This window comes from Mauremys reevesii, linkage group 13, assembly GCF_016161935.1.
Source record: "Mauremys reevesii isolate NIE-2019 linkage group 13, ASM1616193v1, whole genome shotgun sequence".
In the NCBI taxonomy this organism is placed as follows: Eukaryota; Metazoa; Chordata; order Testudines; family Geoemydidae; genus Mauremys; species Mauremys reevesii.
In genome coordinates this window covers 24,705,877-24,722,493 of record NC_052635.1, presented here as the reverse complement: position 1 = coordinate 24,722,493, position 16,617 = coordinate 24,705,877, and the positions used below count along the sequence as shown (strand labels likewise).

The 16,617-nt window shown below is 50.2% G+C and overlaps 1 protein-coding gene across 5 annotated transcripts; it reads right to left on the bottom strand.

Moving 5' to 3' along the window:
- Window positions 1-2,212: 2,212 nt before the first annotated feature.
- On the bottom strand, window positions 2,213-15,868 carry TGIF2 (TGFB induced factor homeobox 2). Of its 5 annotated transcripts, none has more exons than XM_039499445.1 (3): window positions 15,642-15,868; window positions 12,694-12,932; window positions 2,213-5,904 (listed from the first exon to the last, which is right to left on the bottom strand). In XM_039499445.1, exons 1-3 carry the CDS (start codon window positions 15,658-15,660, stop codon window positions 5,305-5,307), a joined length of 858 nt encoding a protein of 285 aa, XP_039355379.1. In that variant the 5' UTR covers window positions 15,661-15,868; the 3' UTR covers window positions 2,213-5,304. The 5 variants fall into 5 exon arrangements, with proteins under 5 accessions (XP_039355379.1, XP_039355378.1, XP_039355375.1 ...); XM_039499444.1 differs by lacking the exon at window positions 15,642-15,868 and adding an exon at window positions 14,816-15,007; XM_039499441.1 differs by lacking the exon at window positions 15,642-15,868 and adding an exon at window positions 13,851-14,333.
- Between the last annotated feature and the right edge of the window lie 749 nt (window positions 15,869-16,617).

Genomic DNA, 16,617 nt, shown 5'->3' with positions numbered 1-16,617 from the left:
AGGGCTGTACCACTGCTCCAAAGCAGCTCTGCTCTGCCAACCCTGGGGCCTCCTGCCTCCCCCACCCCTCTGCTGCTCTTGGCCTGACCCACCATCTTCTCCACATCCAAACTGCTCCAGTGCCCTTCTTCCACCCCCCACACTGCACCTGCCTTGCTGGCCTCAGCTTTCTTCAGCACTTCTGGTGGGGCTTTGCTCCCTTGTGGGGTTGGCTAGCTGCTCATCGCCTCTCTCCAGCCAGTCCATGGGTGGCACCTGACTTAGCGTGAGGAGCTCCTGCTCCCCTCTGTCACCCTGCATGGCCCAGCCTGCTCCTCCACTGAACAGGCTGAGTGCCAGGCTCAGCTTTTTACGGGAAAAGCTCAGGGGAAACTCAATGCCAGCTGGGAGGAGTTTACTCTGTGAGGTGACTCACAGGCTTTAGCCTAAATTCCTGCCCATGAGCCAGCTGGAATTGTATTTGCATCTGTTCATTTACATCCCTGTTTACTACTTCAGCCCCGGTGGCCACTAACCCTCACACACTGTGGGGCGGGGGGAAGCGAGCTTTGTCCTCCTCTCTTAGTAAGGTGAAACCTTTCAGGCATCCCCCTGCATTGGCTCTAGCCCTTGTAGACAGGACTATGGGTCAGGTCATTCCCACGCTCAGACAAGCAATCTGAGTCAGAACCTGTTCTGAGTAGTCAGGTTTGCTCCACTGCGGCGTTAGAGCACATGCCACTGAGGCACGAGCACCTGCCTGCTTGAAAAATGTCCGTTTCCGGAGTGACCCGACAGCAAATGTGAAAAATCAGGACAGAGGGGTAATAGGAGCCTATATAAGAAAAAGACCCAAAAATCAGGACTGTCCCTATAAAATTGGAACACCTGGTCACCGTACCTGTTTCTGAAGTCTATAGGACAGCTACCTGGAGCTCAGGCCAGGCTTTTACCCAGCGCTAGGCCTTAGCTGAGGCTGCCAGAGCAGAGACCTGTTGTGGTAGGGCTGTGCTGCAATCCTTGTTGAACTAGGACCTCGGCACCCACTTCCAAGCAGAGAGCTGATGACTTGCTAGGCTTCGAGAGTTAGTTACCCTACAGTGGTTGCTCTGCCAGATAGTTTGTCCACTTGGATCCCATGCCCTGCTCACCCTCCCTGCTACTGTGCAGGCCTAGGGCTTTGGGACTCTGCCCTGGCAAAGGAACTGAGGCAGTTGGGCCCACTCTGCATTTTATGCCCTTGCCTGGTGGACGAGGGCAGTCATTAATCTTTGTCTTGACCAGGCCAGAGGACAGGTTTGGCCCTCCTGAGCTGTGGTATGTGGCCTTAGCTCAGGGTCCATAACCAGCAATGACATCACTCTGCAGCAGTTCAGGTGATGAATCAGGGAGCACAGTGCCCATTCACTATAAGCCCATAGACAGATTAGCCAGTCTGGAGCTCCCACCTGCAGCAGGCGTGTGTATTTATAAGCCAGTTGCCCTTGTCCTGGGCATCACTCACTTGTAGGTAATTGAAAACCCAGGGAAACCCCCTTCATCCACTCAGAAAGAGGAAGCAGAGGAAAGAAACCAACCCACCCAAAATTGTTGCCATTTCCCTTTTGTCTCAGCAGGAGGCCGCAGTGCTGCATTTCTGCCAGCGTAGGGGCTGAGGCTACATCTCAGCCACATTCAGGTCCAATCCCTGTGGGGCCAAGATGGCATCTTCCAGCAGCAGCAGTGCTGCGGCCTAGAGGGCAGCGTTCTAAGGCAAAAGGGGACCTGGGACTATTGCACAGCAGAATGGGAAAGGGTAGCTCTATGCATGCCCTTGCTGCCTGTTTCTCCCCTCTCTCTGCCCCCCGAGCTCTAGGGCTGCTGGGGTTGCACGCTGGGGGCTTCCTAGAGTGACCAGATAGCAAGTGTGAAAAATCAGGACAGGAGGTGGGGGGTAATAGATGACCATATTTAAAAAGCCTCAACTACAGGACTGTCCCTATAAAATCAGGACATCTGGTCACCCTAAGGCTTCCCTCTCTACAGCTGGGAGCATAGGAAGTTGGATAATGATATTGTCAGTGACTCACTGGTTCAGCTCCCTCTAGGCCCTTTTCCTGACCCCCAGTAGCTTCATTCAGAGCCATGGCAGAGAGACAAATAGACCCCTATGACCCACAGCTGCCAGGAGCCTGGGGGGTCTGCCAGCTTTAGCTATCAGAACTGACAGCCATACTACAGCTCCTGCTTCAGCAATGGAGGCAACAGATTTCTACCAGGCTTACCATTCCAAGAGCAAGACTGGCCTACTGCCAGACCCTTTCCACCCACAGCAGGAGCATGCAAGCCTGGCTGTTAGAATGGTGCAAATTCAGGACAGGATATGGAAGGCAGAGGATAATATGGACCGATGCCCAATTTATTAGGTCACTTTACAGATCAGAGCTGCATTTTAACACTGAATCCTGCTTGCCGAACTACTGCAACTTCAACAAGAGGTTTTGGATCACCTGGCCTACCCCAACCCAGATTTATAAATACTGGATTTAATAAGCAGCTAGAAACCTAGAAAACAAGTCACAGCATGCCCATTATGTATTTTTTTTTTTAAAAAAAGACACCTTTATTTGACAAGAAAACCCAAAAAGTTATTTACAGTAGTTTTTTGCTCCATAAATTTCATTCAGAGGATTCTTCCCTCCCCTTTGTTGCTTCACTCTCCACCGCCATCCAAACCCAACCAGGAGGGACTTCACCATCAAGATGCCAAACAGGATACAGCCATGTGGTGCCCATGCATTGGATGGAGCAGTGCATTGTGGGAATTGCAGTTCTCCTCCTCCTTTCTGTTATATACACCAGCCCCAGTGCTTCTCAGCCCAATCCCAAGAAGTTTTGATCCTCCAGAATGAGGCAGAGAGGAAGGAAAACAAGGTGGTGAGAACTCTCCACTCCCCAAGAAGCCAATGGTTAGGCCTGTCCCTTCTAGGATGGCCAGGAGGTAGCGAGCAAAGCCAGGTTCGCACCCAGAAATAAATGGGACCGGGAGGGGGGAGCAGAAGCCTGATCAATTTAGGCTAGGTCTTTCTTGTCCCTTTCCCCTTAAACAAACAACAACAAAAAAACCAAACCATACACCAAACACAGCTCTGGTGCACTGCATTACCTCCCCTGGGAAAGGAATCTGTCAGAACATAGTCAGGGTGCTTCCCCTGCCTTGCACCCTGTGTGGTCCTTTGTACCAGCACACAGTGGGTAAGAGACACTAATCAAACCAGTATGGGAACATCTTATAGCCACTGTGCACTGATGTTAAGGACCACACACAGTGCAGGGCAACAGGAAGTCAGATCTCTTGACTCATCTACAGGACATGGGAAGGGATTTCTCTCAACTGCTACAAGTTGCATTGCTCCTTTTCATGGGCCTATTTTGCTCTAAGAAAAAGGTTATTTAAAAAGCTGGTGGTGGTGGTGAATTCCCTGATAAGCCACCACTTTTCCCTACACTGCCCCAAATCCCACAACGCACTGCTCCCCCTCCACTGCCCACAAGTTTCCATCTGCATGAGCACCAGGCATGGATGCCAATCGTATCCTGCTGACATTAATATCACTATTCATGCAACATAATAATTAGGCTAACAACCTAGGATTAGTGTTTCTCAAGATAGATATATAGGTACGTATATATCGCTATTTAACTTACATTTACAGTGAAACAGCAATATTAAACACGGGGATGTTCATTCAACCCATGTTGTTCCCATTTCTGCAGGCTCCAAGAGTTACAATTCAAATGAAAGGTGCACGGCCTGTAACTCACAGCTATTTGGATTCATAACTGCTCCGCGTGCAGTTTGTGGCCCACGCCACCCTCCCCCTAGACTCCCATTGGCAACTGTGACTATTCACAGGGCTACGTGGGTTTTTTGTTTTGCTTTTGTTGTTGTGGCCAGAGATTGCAGGCTCAAAGCTAGCAAGAGACCCTGCTCTGTGCAATAAGCCAGCTGGCCACAAGAGGTCACCATTGCTCCACCAGTGTGGCAGGAACTACATTCAGCATGACGAAAGCAAGGGTTTAAAGATTCCAACCAGCATGTGTTTCATAAGCAGTTTGCTGTTAGCACATCACTAGCTTAACCAAGACTCTGCTTTCCAGGGAATGCCTCATGCAGGCTGAAAATGTTACAACAGCAAGAGAAGAAGCAGGCAGTCCATGCCCACAAAGATTCCCTCTTCTGCTGGAAAGAGGGTATTTAAAAAAAATAAAAATAAAAAGTACAAGTTATTTCACAGTCAAGATTAATCTCCAACCCTGCTCCCAACTCCCCCACTGAAATGCCCTTTCTTCTGCTCTTGGTCAGTATCCTCCCAAGACATCAGTACATTCCTCTCTCCCTTCCATGATATGAGGTGCACGTCTTCAGCAGGAATGCAAGAGAAACAGGGAAATGGTGAAGTATTTACCAAAGGGAAAAAAGAGTCACAATCAATCAAGAAATCTTTTCAGCAGATAAGATTGCTGAACAGCACCTCAGGGATTTTACTGGCAACAACATTAGGGGTTTTTGTTTTCTTTCAATGGAGAGAAAAAAAAAGCCACAGATTTAAGTTTTCCAGTTAGTTTGATCTTTGCCTTTCCACAGGCTCTCCAGGGCCGCTCAAGGCTCTGCAGCTAAACTCTCCATTCACAAAATATATACAAGGCAAAACAAAGAGGTGGCCCAGAGAGGCTTAGGGGAAAGTCTTTTCCTCCTTGGGTGTTCAAAACCCGGAAGGTGTCTCACCCACTTTAGATGCAGTTTTGGCTGGACACTTCATTTGTTTTTCTCCCATAAAGTCAGCAGGTTTTTCAGAGTCTTACACAGCAAAACAGTCATCTAGTAGAGGTCAGCCAGCTACAAAGCTCTCTCCTCACAACAGCCACTAAGATCCTTCCAAGGAGCCAGGCCTCCCTCCTTTGGGCTCCTGAAGAGAGGCGATGTCTCCAGCACGATACAAGAAACCCAGGGTGGAATCCAAGGTGCAAGGGATCCTTGACAGCTTCCGAACATCGTGACAATGAAAAGGGTCATGTGTCCCCCCAGAGGAAGATGCTGCAGTCCACAAGGGCTGCTTTGCGGAGGTCTGAATGCAGTCAGGCTCCTTGGGTCCCCTCCTGGTGGGAGAAGGACGTATAATATCTGGGATGAGGATCTTCACTGCTGAGAAACACAGTAAAATAAAAACCAAAAAAAAACAAAAATAAAAAACCAACCACCTTCAGCCGGCAGATGCCAAACCCGACAGAGCCCTAGAAGACAGGAAGGGTGGGCAGACCCAGCTGGAGCCGGCACAGAGCAGGTTATTTGGAGACTGGGGCAGCCTGGGGTTCTGTGTGCCATAACGGGGGCAGCTGCCCATTCTGCCGTTGCGATTCCAGCTCGGCCGCCTTCTGCAGCGCCACTTCCACCAGCAGCTGGAAGCTGCTGAAGTCCTCTCCGAAGAGCTCGGGCGGCGTGGGGGGCGGAGTGTTAAAGAGTCCGTTGGTGGGGCTGGCCGCGTCCGTCCTGGCCAGCAGTGCCATGGTGCTGCTTGTTGTGCTCAGCTGAGGCTTGGGGTGGGGGTCCAGCTCCATCCGGGGGAAGGGGGGCTGCTTCTCCTGCTCAGCCCTATGGGTGCTCACCACTGTCAGGCTGCTGGCCAGTGGCTGCGTGGGGTGGCAGATCACCTGAGGGCAGACAGACATGGACAACACCTTGGGGGTGGCAGCGGCAGCAGCCGTAGCGGGAGCCACAGGAGGCATCACCAGCACCCCAGAGCCGGTGGTGGCCCCACGAGGCAGGGCCAAGTCTGCGGTCTTGCCCCCTCGGCGAGAGATGGTGAACTGGTTGGGGTCCTTGCCGTCCTTGCGCAGCATGTCGGGCAGGAGCCGCCGCCGGGCGTTGATGAACCAGTTACAGATCTGGGGAGACAAATTACAGCTCAGTCAGATCGGCTGCCAGTGGAGCCCCGCGAGTGAGAGGCCAAGGCACCATGGAGTCAGGCACATCAAGAATGCCTCCTTGAGAAGGGAGGGAACAGCCAAGTCCTCAGCCATGACAGGGACGTGGCTGCCCTCTGGCCTGAGCAATGACACCTCCCTAGCCTTCACTTGCCCCAAGTCGAGCAGAGAGGCGTAAGCTTCCCTTCGGCACCACCCTGAGGGAGGGCAGGCTGAGCTGCTGCCATCTGCCCTCCTTCCCTTTGCATTGCTGATGGCCCAGGCAAGTCTGAGGTGGAGCAAGCGCTGCAGGGGGGGCCCAGGCTGCTCAGGGGAGCCGATTCACCTGTTTCCTGGCCAGCATAGCCCACTTTGGGGCCTAGGCCAGCTCCATGCACAGCTGGCCTGGCAGAGGGGAGGCTGTGCTACTTTGTGCTGTTACTCTGCTGCCTCAGGGGCAGAAATTTAGGGTGTGTCCCCCCCACCCCACCTCCTAGGACCGTGTTACACTCTGGCTCACGGTAAACTTTGATATAGGCCATGCTGCAGACTAACCCCCATCAGTAACTCTACAGCAATGATTCAGGACACCGTTATAACCCTTGTAGTCCTGCCTCAGACAAAGCTAGAGCCCTGCTAATAAAGGGTGGTTCAGGGTGACTGCAGCTAACACGGCTCTGGGCTGCTGTGGGGAGAGGCTCAAAGGTCCAGTCCTGCTCCCAAAGCCAATGAGAGCTTTGCCATCCATGCCAGTTGGCCCTTAGCAAAGCACGTCATTCTGAAACCTGTAAGAACACGGTCATTTGAACGGTTCTGGGAGAACCACACTCACTGCAGTAATCAGAATGCACAAGTTCTCCTGTACGTCCCTCTTCAAAATAAGTAGGAGGAGCGGGGCAGTATGGGCCAACTGGTTTGGCTCAACAGACCAGATGTGCCCTTGTCACCTGAACATGTCTCCTACTCTGACACACTGCCCAGCCAACCCAGGGCAAAGCTGGAAGGGAGTTTGCCAAGATTCTCAACATGCTTTCCTTGCTCCAGATCTGCTCAGGAGGATGGACTGGAAATAGAGGATGCAGCATTTTGTACAGGGCCAACTCGTGCCATAGACTCACTCTAGCTCAATGGGCCCCATACATCCCTGATCCGGAGACAGATTTCCTTCACGTAATGCAAGGGCTTTGCTAAACAAACACGGGCAGATTAGCGTAACATTCTTGCCCGTATGGACACGGGTCAGCAACACTCAGGCATGGAAGAGACACTCCTCCACATGACTGCTGTTAGGGCAATCACAATCCAAGACTCACCTGCTAGTACAACGTTGACAATGTGGCTTTTAACAGTTATAAAGCTTTAACTTTTTCAATCTCAATGTCTACAGTCAATGAATAATTGTCTGCCCCCTGCCCATATTTCCCATAGTTGTGAAGATTTAAATAAAATCAGAGTTCTTCAAAACAAACCCAATTTACCCATAAAACTTGTATTTATACAATGCCTTTCATCCCAGCACACTTCTCAAAATGTATATACGTAGGAATCATCTCTCTCTTACACACACTCCACTGAAATATGGCCATCTCTGGGATGGAGTGCACACCAACGCTACAGCTAAGGAGAAGTAGTAAAGATTTGTTTGCTATTAAGAGTTTCCATTTCTTTACACAAAGATAGCCCTTTCTACCCACGATCTAATTAATACTGCAGTGCACTATAAAAGTGGTACTAACATGTCACCATTTATTTTGCCAACTAGCAGAATTATGGTCAAACTCTCAAAGGAGCCTTCAAAAATGTGCACTAACTGAGCAAGGCTCTGTGGGTAGATGCCTGCAAGCCTCTTGGAAATGCCGCTGCCATTTATTCAATTTGAATGTATATCAAGATCTAAAACAATAAAAAGCTAGATGAAAATCACTGTGTTCTACATAGAAAGCAATTAGAAGAGTATGAAGCAGACAAAGTGACTGATCTCTTCCAAATCAACAGCTGTGCAAAAAAAAAAAAATTCCCCCTAAGGGCAGAAAAGTTACTGCAACTTGCATCACTATTATCAAGAGCTCTGTAGGTTTTTTGGGGGGAGGACTTTCAGACAAGAGTTTGTATCTGACACCCTTACAAAAGTCACTATTTCATGTCCCACAGGCCCTAATCTTGCAAGCTGTGCAAGAGCTCTGTCTGAAGTTCTACGCATGGAAGACTTCAAGGATCAGACAGTGTCTCCAGATTTGTTTGATTTTCTTAAAGGGGCACTGTCAGAAAACTCATAGGTCCCATCCTATCCCCTGCTCCCACTTAAGTCATAGCAGGACTGGGACCCTTCATTTAACACCCACACTTCTTAAAGGCTATGAGCAATGATGTAGAGTATTCAACCGAAAAAGCCTTTTAAAAAAACAAAACTTATTGACTTTGTACCATTCATCTTGTTTTCCTTTATACATGTCACTATGAGGGGAATTTTCTCTCTGCTTTACCAGGATAATTGCAGATAACAAATTAGGGCCAGATCCTCAGCTGATGTAAATCTAACCCACTTCTGAAATCACTGGGGCTCTGCTGAGTCATAGCAGCTAAGGATCTGGCCCTTAACAAGGTAATTAGAGTGGTTATGTTCTGTTTCTAATCAGCTGCTCTGTGTGTTAAGACACTAGCACAAGGTTGTTGTGTGCCTGGATTAACACCATACAGCATGGCTTGGATTAGACAAAACACACTTCAAGGGAGCATTAGTATCCAGTAGGTTTTGTAACTAACCAGCTAACACAGGGGCCCAACCTTACCTACCCTGTTCCCCTTTAAAGGTAACCCTCATCTTATTTTTAAGAAAGGCCAGTGTTTTCCCTAGCACCTATTCTTTTGCTATTCACCATTACAGCACACAGAGGTGGGAGCTTGGCAATCACGGACTGTTTCAGCACTTCATACTACCTGCCCGAGATGAGCCAAAAGCAACAGTTCCCACTGAAATCCCTGGGAGTTACAGGTGCTCAGCACCTTTCAGAATCAGGCCCCATTATGGATGGAGAGTGTGTGTGTCTACACACTTCTACAGAGTAGGCCGGTTGGGTTCCTCTAGATTTTGTTTGTTTGGGGGATGGGTAAGGAAGGAGCTGGTGGGGGGTGTTAAATCAATTTCAAACTCACAGGCAACAAAGCTTTTGTTGAATCTGCAGGTTTCCTGGGCCCAGGCACAACAGTCTTATCTACTTTGCAAAAAGTTAAGAGATACATGGCTTCCTGGTTTCCCTGGAGACCAAGCACTGCTGCTCTCACATTCCTTGTCTGCCAGCCACTGGCCCCCCGCTCTGAGAGATGGTGGACAGAAATATATAATCACATGCACTGGACTGGGTGGTGGCTGGTACTTAACCCTGATTTTTAAGAGACTCTAAGAGCCTGGGCGATTGGCAGCAATTCAAATGGAAAATGTCAAGTCTGAACCTCCAATGCCACCTCCGGGGTGCATTCAGGGCTCGGTACATTTTGTTTTCTCTTTGCAGCCACAGAGAGATTTGCTCGGATCCTCCCCACACCTTGAGTCACTGCCATTGTGACAGATTTTTGTTATCAATCTGCTTTCCCCATGGGGGGGCAATTTTACTGTGACCGTAACACCATCACACCACAATGTGACGGGGGCTATTTCAGCACTTCCCCCCCCTTCCCCCACCATGGAACGAACCTATGGGGGTGGGGGAGGGGGAAGAATTGTCACTTCCACTGACTGTTAGTACACAAGGCACTGCTTCGGGGCACTTCTGCACTATTTGATACCCTTATTCCTACATCCCAAACTTATCATCAACTTTGTCTGCATGAGAAAACGAGAGCCACTGGCCCTAGCACCCCGAGCCGGCTCCATGGGCTCCCTAGCGTCATTGGAGCAGCCGCAGGGTTCCCAAAAACGAAAGGGAAGAGAAGTTTAGAGAGAGACACATGCTGAGTGTATGTCTGCCCTGCTGCGAGGGGGGTCACTCAGCTGTAACAAAATACATGGCCAGATTGCCCAAGTGTTGTGCAGATGCTGCACACACAATAATCACAAGTGCATGCACAAAGCAGGTCACTTGGCACATCCAAATGTACAGTTAGAACATCCAGGCACATGATTGTGCCCTGAAATTAGGTGATAACTGGGGTAAGCAGATTGGTAACAAAAATCTGTCACAATGGCAGTTTATTTGAAAAATAATCTGGCCTTTCCGTCTTTAAATAAATAATAAAATCACCTTTAAGACTTGAGAACCTTGAATTTCTAGGTTCTGTTCACCAGCAAGTTATAAATGAGACAGAAAACAAATAATATTAGCTGAGTCTTTATAGGGACAGCAGCAAGACAGAGCATAACAGCATAATCTTGGCTTCTGATCTCCCACTTAAGCAGGGTCAGGCCTGATCCGCAAGTAGCTGGGAGCCACTGAAAGAAAACCACAGCACCACAGAGAGTGGGGGCTATTGGGTAGGTGGCACTTTTCCTCTAAGCCAGCACCAGTACACTGGCTCCAAGGAGCCCTGTGCTACTGGAGATGCCATCTTTAAAATGCTATGCAAAAAAAAAAAAAAAATCACAGTTAATCATCACCTGCTGTCATTAAAGATCCCCAGCACTTTTCACCAGAGTTGGGATATTGAAGGCAGCACCTCAGACAGATTCCTGGTGGGGGACCTGCACTCTGTCCACATTACAAGAAATAAACACCCATCACCATCCTTTGGTTTCTTCTCTTTGTCCTACAGGTTATGCAGCATTGCTCTCCTCTGTTAGACAGCTGCCATATTCCACCTCAGAGGGGGTGGCATTTCAGCAGTAGATGAAGGAATCCCAACATAAGGCTACATTTTTAAATGCTTTGGAATCTGTGTTTGGAGATTAGCTATCGAAAAGCAAATCCCTGTGCTGCTCTGTTGCACTTATGCATAGAGGTGGGTGGCCCCAGAACTCATCCCAAATATAAAGAGCCCAAAAGAACATGCAGAACAGAGGCCACATGATGTTCCCCAGAACGATTAGATGGGGGACAGGCAGCTTCACACGTCAAAGTGTCCTGTATTCTGCTGCTCATCCTGCAGCACAGGTAAGGGGGGGGGGGAGGATGCCTGCCTCCAGCAGGGGCCAGCCTCTCTGGGCCTGGCATACGGGAGCTGCCGGCTCAGCCTCTGCCCCAACACAGAGTGACCCTTCCCAGAGCCCCTCGCCACCCAGACCCTGCTGATCTGGACGCTGTCAGGACATCGCTAGAGTCCCCAAACCAACAGGGCTGGAGTGGGCACATCTTACAACCTAGCAGCGCTCAAACTCACCCTGCAGAACGCCCCCTCTGCTATGGTTTGCCACAGAATGCACAAATCAAGCCTTCCAGGGGGCACGAAGAAGAAAGTCTCACAGAGTGGAACAGTCCGGAGAATACTCACAATGCTGGGACATGCCCGAGCTCGAGTTCCACAGCAAGAAAAGGAGGGTGTGGGGGGCAAGAGAGACATGTCAGCCCTGAATGTGCTTAAATATCACCCAGCAATGGGCTTTAGCTCAGTTGGATCATCTAAGTGTGGGGGCTGGCAGCCGGCATGCCTTAGCTGATCTCAATTACCACCATATCACAGAGGGAGACAGGGAACTGAGAGGGACCCAGTCAAACAGCACCTTGAACTGCACCCCAAAATGACTAAAATCAGTGCTGAGTGCAGAACAGGCATTAATGCCCCAGCCTCCTCCTGCACTAGCCAGCATTTGCCTTCAGATGTGCCTCACATGGATCACTCTGCAGTGACCCTATGGGGATGACCAAGACATGGGTCCCCATGACACAGCCCACATTCAAAAGGAGGCATCATAATCTTCCAGCTATGCACAGATGGACAGAGAATTGCTCTAGGATGCTGCTGCTCCCCATGGCAGTTTCCCCAGACTAGGTTACTAGGATGAAGCCATCACACTCATTCTGATATCTGAGTCTCTGAAGTAGCACTCTGCCCACAGTAACTCCCCAGCTGCGCTGCATGCTCTTCTAATGGAGTGGGTTCAGATTCAGAGCAGGTGTGGGCGGGTGTGACTGCATAACACTTCAGCCGTGCTGCCGCTGCAACAACGAGAGTCTAATCACATTTCACCTGTCCCCCGCCTTAAAGTCTAATCACATTTCATCTGTCTCCTCTAGCAAACCCACCGATTTTTCAGAGGCACTATTTGATAGGAGTACAGGTAGCAGCATCTGCCCTTTCACTTAGCACTCATGAGATCAATGATCCAGTAGCACTGGCTAGAAAGACTTATAAACAAATAGGAATAAAGACCTCAAGGCAATTTTTGTAAGAGTAGAGGTTACATCCAGTCCAAAAGGCCAACCCCACCCCTCCTTAGTTTTGCATTGTGGTTGCACTCCGCTGCCCCAGAACTGGGCTGCAGATGTTGGGGTTATGGAGCACTCTGGGGTCTTTCAGGAGGAAAGGTGCTGTACATGTAAAAATAGCTTTGCTACTTAACCTCTCTGCCTCAGTTTACCTCTGTAAAATGGGCCCCCTAATACCTACAACCTGTCTCACAGGAGTGGTGCCATGTTTAAAGCATTACAGTCTGCAGTGCTCTTGGAGATCTTCAAATGACTTCTCCTTGCACAATACAAGTGCAAAGCAGTTTTCTGCCAAATATTATTAGGCAGGGCCAGGTCCCAACCCCCCCTGTGCCATGCATTTAACTTAACCCCCTCTGGTCACCAGAAATTCAACCTTTCCTGTCCCCCCCAAGAAGCTGTGAGAAGTTCTTACCTGCAGCACAGAGAGGTTGGTCTGGCCAGACAGACTGAGTTTCTCTTGCTCAGATGGATATGCATTGAACCTATGCTCATAGAGCCAGTCTCGGAGGATCTTCACCGATTCCTTCGGGAGGTTCCCCCGTCTTTTCCTCTTGTTCGACTGCAACAGGTCCAGAGAGGCAGTGCCATCATCTTCTCCGAGGTCGCTGTCTGACATGGTGGAGCTGCCTGCAGACCGCTCCTGGTTAAAGCCTAGGGAAGTGAAAACAAAACAATGCACAGGTTACACCGCATTCCATTTTGTGACTGGCCTGATGCAAAGGGGTTAAATTAACAAGCAGTCCCTCAGCTGAGCCCTGTTTTGGGCAGAATCCCAACCCCACGAGTGACTCAAAGATCAAGATGAAACCATCATGTTCATCCTAGTCCTATGCAGACCCCAAACAGTGACTCAAAGGCACTGCACCTCCATCTCCTTCTCAGAGGGGTTAATTGCCTTGTATTCCCCCTCCCCTTGGTAACCTGTTCACATTTATAATATAACCCTTTAAACAGAAACTGTGGCGTGCTCTGTACCTCTGAGCAACAGGCCGTTTGTTCAGATGCCTAACTTTAGCCCCCCAAGGCCCTGATCCTGCAGATTTCACATGCTTAAAGGTAAGCATGGGCCTAACATTCCCATTCCCCTGGGACAACTCAGAGTGCAGGGTTAAGCACACCTGTAAACATTTGCAGGACCAGGGCCCAGCACTAGCCACTTTAAGAAAACAACACAAAGCCAACCATGCATGATGAGTGTCCGGACTTCAAGGAATGTACCAAACTCGTGATAGTCGGCCTTACAATTCAAAGTTGTGACAACAGTTAGAAGAAATACCCTTTGATCTTGCATATAATTCGAGGGAAGATTTTGAGTCTCTAAACTCTTCTGCCTACCCTGCAAAGTGTTTACAGAAGGCCAGTGTCACCCCCTGAACGTGTTAATCCTCTGCAGAGCGCAGACACGAGAACACTCAAAAGTTATTTCTTGGTTTACTTTACACACACAAAAGTCTCCCTTTCCCCTCCCCCATGCAGCTGCAGACATCTTCGTTAATTGATACACAAGCCCCACCACAACCCAATGGGCAAAATTCAAATTGGCCTAAGTTCCTACAGTTAGTTCATTACCCTTCCCGGCCATGTGGCAGAGTTGGTCTGAAGATGGCATTCAAAACCTCGGCCCTTGTGTCTGCTCCCAAGCACGCACGCACACAACAAAGCAGATTCAAGTCCATTGAAATGCAAGCCCCTTCCTCCCTTCAAGAAGAGAAAATGGCAAAGCTGTCTCCCTAATTAAAAAAGCAAATGGATCCCTGTCCGGCTCCTGCATGCAGCCCTGAGTGGCCCAGGGATCAGGAGGAGCTGCTGGCTACGTGAGAGACAGCGAGGCGCTCTGTTGTGCTCCGCTTCAAGGCACTCTGGAACTGAGCAGGGATGGAGGAGGTGCTGCTGTTTCCCTGTGGCCCTGAGCTGCCCCCACCACCAGCTGCCCAGGGGAAGTGCGACCCAGCCCAAGGAAAAATCCAACACAGCTGGGGAGGGAGGGGGTTAATATCATCAACAGATTTAAAGCACCTTGGTCTGATCTAAGTTTTCCCCACCCCTTCCATGCAAAACCCCAAACACTCTGCCAAGCCGGGTTTCCAAAAGTTCAACATCTTCTCTAGGCAGCGGCTAGGGGCCGCGTCCCAGCACAAAGGGAGTTCGAGTGGATCCATCAGCTCGGGCAGCTCCCAACCAACGAGACCCTTCAGACCCCCCCCCCCTTCTCTACTTCGCTTGGATTCAAAAGAGAGAGACACGCACAAAAAGGAGAAATCACGTGTCCCAAGTAAAGTTCCCCGTCTTGGTAAGAGACAAAAAAAAATCATTCAAAGCAAAATCAACCCCCCCTTTTCTTCAAAACCTGAGTTTATAAACGACCCCCCCCCGGTGTGGGGAGGGGGCTGGATAGTTTGGAAAGTTGCGGGTTGAATCCCGGTGCAAGGCGGGGGAGGGGGGGAATTCCCCCTTTCTTTAAATCCCTGCCTTTCTCACACACACAAAACAAACTGGGACTCCATGTTTTCTGCCTGTTACATCTGCGATCTTACCCCCAGACCTCCTTCTCTTTCTCCTCGGCCCTTCCATGGCATGGGGAGGGGCTCCGCCGGGTCTAGCTGCACCCCTCCCGGGGTGAAAAAAGGGGATCTCCCCCCCCAAAAAACAAAAAAAAATCACGCCCAGAGGGGAGCAGAGCTCGGAGGGCGAGGCAGAGAGAGACAGAGAAAGTTTCTGTGTCTCTCTCCCGGAGTGACAGATGCCTAGACAGAGTTCTCTTTGTTCCAAAAGAAACAGGAACTTGCGCGGTTACCCCCCACCCCCCACCTAACCTCCACCCCCCCACCCCACCCCCAGCTGTCACTTTACAAGCTCAGCAAACAACAAAAATTCCCCGCAAAAACATGGATTGCTCAGTTAAGACAGGTCTGGGGCGAGAGATTTGGAGATCCAGAGGGGGTAAAAATCAGCGAAGAGGAAAAAAGACCCTGTTGTTTTTTTCCTGGGGGGAGGGGGGTGCTGTGCAAGAGGATCATTCATTCAGGGGGAAAGCAAGGCAGGGGGAGGCACGCGGTCGGGTTTGCTGGTCCTCCTGAAATGTTGCAAGAAGTGCGATCAAACAAAAGATTCCCCCCCCGCCGCCAGTTCTCCATAGTTCAGTGCTTTGAAGGTATTTTTTTTCCTCCTCTCCCCCGGTGCCTTTTCTTTTCAGGGCGATGCAGGAGTTTCTGCAGAGTTTGGCGGCTTCCTCCAAGCCACGAGGATGGAGAGGGGGCGCTGCCCCCCCCCCAGTAAGTGGGAGCCCGATGGGCAAGCCACGCTTCGCCAGGCACAAAGTTTGCCCGAAAGACACGCAGTCCCCAAACTTTCCAGACTTACTTTTCCTCGTCGGTTTCATGCCCCTCCCGGGTTCAGTCCAGCTCTGGGCAGGAGGGGAGTCCGCGCAGCTGATGGGCGCTCCTGGCTCGGGGAGGAGAGCTGCCCCCCTCTCCCTTTGTGTAGCCTGCGGAGGCTTTTAAAGAGGAGGGGTCTGGGGCTGTTGGATGGGTCTTTAATACCTGACACGCTGCCTGACAGCTCCGGCTGGAAACCACCTCTGGGGCTTGACGTCAGATCCCCCCTTTCCAGGGCTGGTTCACGCACTTGGGCGCACAGTTTTAGGGGCAGCAAAGCAACCGCAGGCAGTTCACCGCCCCCCCCCCCCATGAGATCTGAAATGTGGGGGAGGGGAGGGAGGAAGGGTGGGTGGTACACGGCAGAGAATCTCCTCCTCCCCTCTCTCTGGAGAATGCAGAGGGCAAGTTGCAGCCTCTAGCCTGTCGGAGAGGAACCCACGAGCCCACTCGTGTAACTGCTACTGCCCAAGTCTCTGTGCAGAGCATTATACAGATAAAACCCTGCAGAGCAGCAGTGTAAAGCACACGAGGTCTGATTGTTAGCTGGCGCCTGCGAATCCGGACTAACTGCACTGAAGAGAACCCATGTAAACTAGCTTGGGAGGAGGAGCTCACAATGTTACAATAATACCTACCCTGTGTTTTTGGTGCTTAGTCTAGGCAAATCTTGGGCAATTTTCAAGCTGTAGATATAGGGTTGTTTTTAATGGAAAACATTTCTCCCCAAAGCATGCTCCAAACTTTTCAGCACGGATTTTCCTCCCATCACTTCTCGGTTGGGAGGATGCGGTCTCCTTTAGGCCCCAATTCAGTAATGCACATGCTTCATGTTAAGCACCGCAGCAGTCCCATCGACTTCAACACCATTACCCATGTGCTTAAAATGAAGCATCTGCATAACTGTTTGCAACAGCAAGACATTTAAAGCAAGAGAAGCTGACAGCAGCAAATCTGCATCA

Bases quoted from the DNA above. Each gene is read 5' to 3' on its own strand.
- TGIF2 (XM_039499441.1), bottom strand. From the start codon at position 13,890: ATGCCATCTTCAGACCAACTCTGCCACATGGCCGGGAAGG. The intron at 12,933-13,850 runs GTAATGAACTAA...TCACTTCCCTAG, and splicing joins CTGCCACATGGCCGGGAAGG to GCTTTAACCAGGAGCGGTCT. The intron at 5,905-12,693 runs GTAAGAACTTCT...TTGTCTCCCCAG, and splicing joins CCAACCTCTCTGTGCTGCAG to ATCTGTAACTGGTTCATCAA.